General features: G+C 41.1%; 1 protein-coding gene across 3 annotated transcripts in view; it reads right to left on the bottom strand.

Annotated features, from left to right (window-relative positions):
- STMN2 (stathmin 2) overlaps positions 1-3,586 on the bottom strand; it is a 13,501-nt gene extending 9,915 nt beyond the window's left edge. Inside the window, exons 1-2 of one of the 3 annotated variants that reach the window (XM_010168552.2) lie at positions 3,475-3,586; positions 2,665-2,837 (exon numbers count right to left, since the gene is read on the bottom strand). In XM_010168552.2, coding sequence (XP_010166854.1) covers positions 2,665-2,837; positions 3,475-3,556 — 255 coding nt within the window. In that variant the 5' untranslated portion in view covers positions 3,557-3,586. Of the gene's footprint in view, positions 1-2,664; positions 2,867-3,470 lie in introns of all 3 variants that reach the window. The other 2 variants (XM_010168549.2, XM_010168551.1) reach the window with 2 other exon arrangements.
- Positions 3,587-7,170: the final 3,584 nt, after the last annotated feature.

Raw genomic sequence — 7,170 nt, 5'->3', positions numbered from 1 at the left:
TTCAGCAAACCTGCCTGGTTGCTATTATCTTTTTGAAATAAATAATATTTTAATAATCTCTAAGTAGTCTGTGATAACAAATACAGTTTGATTAAACACTACATAAAAAGGTGATTCCCTCTCTCTGTTTTGAAATTGCTGTCTGATGATTTCATTGAGTGCTTCTTCCCTTTTGGATTATGTGCAACAGAATATAATTGTTCCTATTCATCTTCTCATTAGGATTCATGACTTTGTAGACTTCTATCTTGTCTTCTATCTGTTGTCTCTTTCCAAGCTGAAAAGTGGACTATTTAATTTATCTTAAATGGAAGATGTTCTGCTCCTCTGATTGCTTTTTTTATCCTTCTCTGCAATATACTCTTTTTCAGGCCTAAAATGAAGGCAGTAGTTGAGACATGGGAGCACCAGGGACTTTAACAGTGAGCTAATGAAGTCTTTTGCTCTGTTCTTTGTTCCTTTCCCAGCAATTTCTGCTGCAATGCTAATGTGGAGGATCTTATCTATTAAAATAACTCAGTTATATGTTCATTCAAAATGTATGTAGTGCCAAGGGGAAGAAATGGCAGGTGTCTGTATTGCTATCACTGATGAACAGTTTATTGCATAATGAGTTTTTCTTTAAGAAGAAATGAACAGTAATGAAATCAATGAAATTAAATCTCTGGGTCATCCAATTTATATTCTCCACTAAGTATATGCATAATATCAGGCTTCTTAATTGCTGCCATTTCATTCTGTGTCCATATCTGTACTTGCATATTTGTACTTGGTACAGAGGTACTTCACAGACTGAGTCTTTGAGGTGTACCAGCATTTGGGTGTGTGAAACCTCATACTTCCGGGAAGCTGCTAGTGCAGATGAATATTCCTTTCACATGCAGTCATGTCCTTCTGCTGAAATGAATACTCTGGCAAAATATTTATTTGAAAGAAGCAATAGTGCTAATGTGCGTGCATTAGAAGCCCAGTCTTGTGTTAGCAAGGCAGAAGAAATGGCAAATGTGGCAACACTTCAGTGTTCACCTAAATGAACTGTTCAAATTAGTGAGGTCCAGAACAGTCAGATTTCACTGCAAATCAAAACAGAGGGCTAGGTTCTAAGGGCCTGTCAGTAATCCAGATCAACTGACTTCAATGGACCCACATCTCACCGTACTCCAGTGTAACCGCTCCACTGGGTTTCTTGGAAGTGACCCTGATCTGGTCTGACAGGAGTGAAAGGAGAATGGAGCTGCTTTTGTTGGAGCTGCTCCATGTGCTGTCTGTGGCACATCTACTGTCCCTGGACTTCTGTACACATTTTTGTCCATACCTGGAAACAATACTGTAAATGTCATTTTAGTAACAAATCCCATTGTTTAAGAGATAAATTAAAGGCTTAGAGACATCTGAGCTTGTTTCATTTTCATATACTTTCTACCAGGGACCCCAGGAGCAGGTGGAAGGAATTTCTAACTCAAATTTAACTGGTGCAGGCACGTTTGCCACAAAATAACCCTGATCACCTGGCTGAAGGACACAGAAAGTCCTTCTTTGGCTCCTGAGGCTTCTCTGACTTCTGTGGCTCTCCTTTCATGCCACAGCAAAAGGAAACATGTACTAACCAGGAAAATATATTACCACATCTTGAGTTTTCTGTGGCCACTGCAGCCAGCCATGACTTTTCTGAAATGGTGCAACACAGCATAAACACTGGGCCCATACAGAACACTGCCAATTTTCAGACTGACAATTTGGGATGGCAGTGATGAATGTCTCATTGGCTTTGCCTGTCATCTTCCAGCTTATCTGATCTGGAATTCGGCCTTTTATCTTCTGAAAAAAAAAAAAAAAGTAACCTGAGCTATCTCTGACTAGAATAAAGACCTCTTCAACACATCAGTCATGATGAAAGCCAAATAAACAGTTAATGTGGACTTCCTGCTGCGTGCACCCTGCATTTGTGTTAACCTTTGTGAAGAAGGTGTAGCAACCCTTCCAAACTCTATGTGATAAACTTAGAAAGTGGGTAAGGTCATAAAGAAAGGAAGACTCAGTCTGTACAGAACCCTACAAGGCCAACTACTAGCATTACTGAGATGGTCTGCCAGAAATGCCTCTCTTAGTAGCTGTGCTATGCCAGCATCTTCATTCAAATGTGTGGTGAATGATCCAGAGCACTCTTTATTCAGGGCTGATGTGCCTCCATGCTGCATACATAAGACATTACAGCTGCCTCAGGCAGACCTTGTGACTAGTTTCCGTGGGCACTACAAGGAGTCAAGATCTGGTAGGCCAGACAGTAGCTGTTTGAATTGTGCATCCATCCCTTTATTAAGACACCAGAAGGATTCCGCTGGTTTCCAGATGCTCTGAATGAACCACTTACACTCACACTGCCAACATGTGTATTTGAACCTGCCTGGGCCTCCTTGTCCAAAGCCATCTGTCTTTTGTGACGCATACTTCCCAAGCATCAAAACCAGTGAGGTTTGTTTGCAAGCTGCTGAAAAGAAAATAAACTCATTTGTTTCTTTAAACATGTTCATAAATTTTGTCCATGCAGGCTGCTATGAGTCAGTGACGGCAATGGAAAACATACCAATGGACAGGAAACTTGGCTGTTATTCTGTACACTAAGTCAGGTCTGACTACTAGCATTTTTTTTTTAAGGAAAGATACCTTTCTCCTCTCCTCTGCAGCCTCCAGCTTTTTCTGGATCTCCTCAAGAGAGAGTTCTTTCTTCTTTGGAGAAGCTAAAGTTCGTGGTGCTTCTGAGACTGGAGATGGTGGCTTTAGGATCAGTTCAAAGGCCTGGCCCGAGGCACGTTTGTTGATTTGTTTCACTTCCATGTCTGCACAATAAAGTGAGAAATGGTAAGCCCTTCAATACCTCAGCAGGACTGAGGAGAGAAGCAGCACAGACGTTAGTGCAGGATCAGAAACACAGACAAAAGATTTAGCATCTTTGCCTTGGGCATTTTAAGTGCAATGGCAGATTATGGGCTAAAACCGTTCTCAGGAGAAGTACATTCTATTTTATCTGTAATAGCTTAATTATACCTTAATCTCATAAAGATAAAAATTTACAGTGGATTTGGAAGCTTATTGGGGTTCTGTGCCATTTCACAACCCCTGTGAGCAGTGCCCAAACCGATTTAATTTTTTAAGCATGCTTTCATCTTTTCTTGGTTTCCTTGGGAATTATGTCAGCTGTGAAGAGCTTTAATTCTCAAATGGGTAGTAGGAAAATTACAACTCAGTATGAGAGGGATAGTTTTATGAGTTTAGTTAGTTGCTATTAGGAACAATATCCAGCGTCATGGGTAATACACAATCTATAGAAGGTAACAGCCAAAACCAGCAAATAAATTGTTGTATCAGCAAACCATCCAGTGGCTAACATTATGGACTGGGATCGTGAAATGAATAATTTCACGTGCACTAGCACGTGATCTGGCCTGCAGATGATTTCCAGTGAAAGTCACTCACCATCATATTTATAGATGTTCATGTTGCGAGGTTCAGGGTAAAAACAGGAGCAGATCAGAGAAAGCATGGACAGCTCCTTCATCTTTTCCTTGTAAGCTGAAACGAGAGACCTTGTTAGCATGCTTCACTTCCCCAGATCCTCCTTAATGAATCACTAACTGAGGTGACTGGCTGTGGACCAGCAAATCTGCTCTATCACCCATGTGGCAGATTTCTCTAGAATATTCACTTTCAAATATTTATTCTGAACATTGAGCCTTTAACACATATGAAATGCTCAGTACTTGAGAGACTGCTTCTCATTTCCAACATGACCTCAGCCTTGGATTTCACACAGGCAGTCCTCCTTGGTTTACACAAAGTGACTCTGGCTACCAGGAAATGTATTTAGCACTGGAAGAGTGCCATGAGTCTACTCTCTGCTGGCAGGTGGAGAGAAATGAAGCTCTTACAAATTCTCTTGACGTATCCAAATGCAACTGAGAACAGCTCTGAAACACTGCCCATGTGTTGCCATGGGCAGATGCTAAAGACATTATGTTACAAACGAAAATGTCATCCTGATAATTAAAAATAAAACCAGAAATGAGGATACATTTATCAAATAATTTGAATAAGATCCTTAATATGTGTAACTATTTGAAACAAAGCTTTTCTTTCCTCACTTGCTTCCACACTCAGGTCTAGTGTGTATCAGCTGATGTAATAAATATTCTTGTAATTTGCCTTTACAGTCTTACCTTTACTGACTTTGTAATGCCTACATGCCCCAGTCATGGACTGAGGAGGACTTGATCTAGAAATGGTGATGACAATACCTAACCATTACACAATGTTCTGCGTTCACCTTTTCTAATTGCTATAATCCCAGCTGGTAACTACAGGCTTGGGGAAGAGTGGCTGGAAAGCTGCCCAGCAGAGAGCTGGTCGATGATGAGCTGAACATGAGCCAGCAGTGTGCCCAGGTGGCCAAGAAGGCCAACAGCATCCTGGCCTATATCAGAAATAGTGTGGCCAGCAGGAGTAGGGAAGTGATTGTGCCCCTGTACTTGGCACTGCTGAGGTTGCACCTCGAGTGCTGTGTTCAGTTTTGGGCCCCTCACTACAAGAAGGACATGGAGGTGCTGGAGTGTGTCCGAAGAACAGCAATGAATCTGGCAAAGGGTCTAGAGCACAAGTCTTATGAGGAGCAGCTGAAGGAACTGGGGTTGTTTAGTCTGGAGAAAAGGAGGCTGAGAGGAGACCTTATCACTCTCTACAACTACCTGAAAGGAGGTTGTAGCAAGGTGGGTCTCAGTCTCTTCTTCAAAGTAACAAGCAATAGGGTAAGAGGGAATGGCCTCAAGTTGTGCCAGGGAGGTTCATATTGGATATTAGGAGAAACTTCTTCACTGAGAGGGTTGTCAAGCATTGGAACAGGCTGCCCAGGGAAGTAGTTGAGTCACCATCCCTGAAGGTATTTAAAGGACATGCAGATGTGGTGGTTAGGGTCATGGTTTAACGGTGGACTTGGTGGTGTTAGGTTTACAGTTGGACTTGATGATCGTAAAGGTCTTCTCCAAACTGAATGATTCTATGATACATCAGTTCAGGAATGAATTTCTAACTGGCAGTGGATGATTAATTAATCTAATTAAGCTTTGTATGGGGGCCTCTAAGCATGGACACTAAGTAACACACCCAAATGAAGCTTTGCAGAAACCACTGGTGAAAGACAGCATCTCAGGTTAAGGGTGTACTGAAGTCTTTGCTTTCTGTGAGCTGAGGTTGTCAAGGAAGCTTGGACTTGACAAATTTTTTGGATTGAAACATAAATACCAATTTGCAAGGAATAACTCAAAAATCCTCTAAATAGACAAATCATGTCCAACTGATGTCTGCTAATAGTCAAACATCATGATATGTTCTTTTATGCCTCCATCCAATAAAGTATTTAACTGTATGCATAATTCTAGGTGTGGTTGTCCACAGTGTCCTTCAAGGAGGGCTTGCCCATCTGGCTGCCAACACCAAGCAGGGAGTTTGTGGAGTTGGCACACGAGATCTTGCATGCTGCCCGGAGGCCTGCTAAACATACAGAAAATGGACATTGCATTGTATGTTAAAGACGTGGCCTTTGATGACACAAACTGAAAGCTAAACATTCTTGTACAAGGTTTGGTGAATCACTGATGCAATGTATGCCTTGAAATACCTTTGTAGAAAGAGGCATGAGAAGCAGTGTCCTAGGAATCCTACCTTTTTGGAGCCTCTGTTATTGTTTTTTATCTTTGCTTGACATTGAATAGGTCTTGTTTTCTAACAGCATTTAAAACAATTAGAAAAAGGTGTTTGTTCTCTCAGCTTATTATCTGTAAAACATGGCTGGAGAAAGATAAGAACGTGCTCAGCTCTCTCTCCTTTCAGCACAATAGGTGCACTAAAAGCATGCTGGTGAAACGATTGTCCTATTTCATTCTGGTCACCATCAGAATTAATAAGACTCTCCATGCTTTACAAGCATTAAATTTTCTTTTTTCATGGTATTGATTCAGCCTCCATTTGCCCTAGAAAGCCCTTCAACCATAGTTGGAACTTGACTTGAATACTCACAGCAAGTTCTGGAGGCTGTTGCAACCCTGGCAACCAAACAACATGTGGATGATTCAGGAGAGGATAGGAAAGGAGTCCTACTCTGCCCTGGGCTGCCACTGGGAGGGTATGCAATGCATGGTATTCCTGACGTGTTGACAAATACTGTTCTTCCTGTTGGAGAGAAGGGCTGAGGGCCTCAAAGGAACTGAAGACCCACACATCTCCTCAGGCATCCAACATCATCATTGTGACTTGTCCCCTTTGCCCAGGCAAAGAACAGGTTATTCAACAGCACTGAGCAGTAGGAGCCCTGCTTTGCCCAGCTGTCCTTTCCTTAAACTGCCATACATTAAAAAAAAGCAATATTGTTAGCCCAGTGACATCTACATAGGCACCTGTAGTTAGTGCTCTGATTAAAGTGGCTGGCCACTGTCACACAGGTTGAACAGAGAGATAACTGTGCTTTCCTAAATCCTGAGGAGTTACAGTGTTTTAGCCTATTCTCTCTAAAGGAAACATTTTTCCATTGAAAAAGCAGCACACTCAGGCCACAAAGCCAACAGTTTATGCAATCTGCACAGGACCTCCTGTGTTAAATGGAATAGGTGCAAAAATTATCTGCCTCATAGTGCAGCCTTTAAAAACACTTGAAGACAAGCAGTGATTGCAACAAAGTTTATTTTCCAAATGTGTTTCAACTGGCTTGCTAATTATATAGCTCCTTGTGCAGTTCACGTAGGGTACATATCATTCCATTAACTGTGCAAGTTAAATGAAGGAAAGTAAATGATGGTAATCGTAATACTACAAAAGCTTTGATGGGGAAATTGCTGGGAAAGAACAATGTTGACAAAAGACAGCAACAGAATCTTTTCAGTTACATGCAGCAAGATTTAAATGTTTAAATGCATTAAATGCTTCAAAGTTGGGCAAGAGCAGAACACCGATTTTTGCTAAAATCAGAAGATATTTCAGTATTAGCAATTCTTAGAGTTTTGCTGTGAATATCCTAATATTTAAAGGTCTTCTTAAATTCTGAAGTTGTGTGATTATTTCAGAACCCCATCTATTTTTTTAAAGCTAAATTCATCATATTCAGAGTGCACTGGAAATATTATCTAA

The sequence above is a fragment of the Antrostomus carolinensis genome, unplaced genomic scaffold, assembly GCF_000700745.2.
Source record: "Antrostomus carolinensis isolate BGI_N321 unplaced genomic scaffold, ASM70074v2 scaffold20385, whole genome shotgun sequence".
NCBI lineage: Eukaryota > Metazoa > Chordata > Aves > Caprimulgiformes > Caprimulgidae > Antrostomus > Antrostomus carolinensis.
Note: the sequence above shows the minus strand (reverse complement) of the source record. Positions and strands in the feature narration are given on the sequence as shown.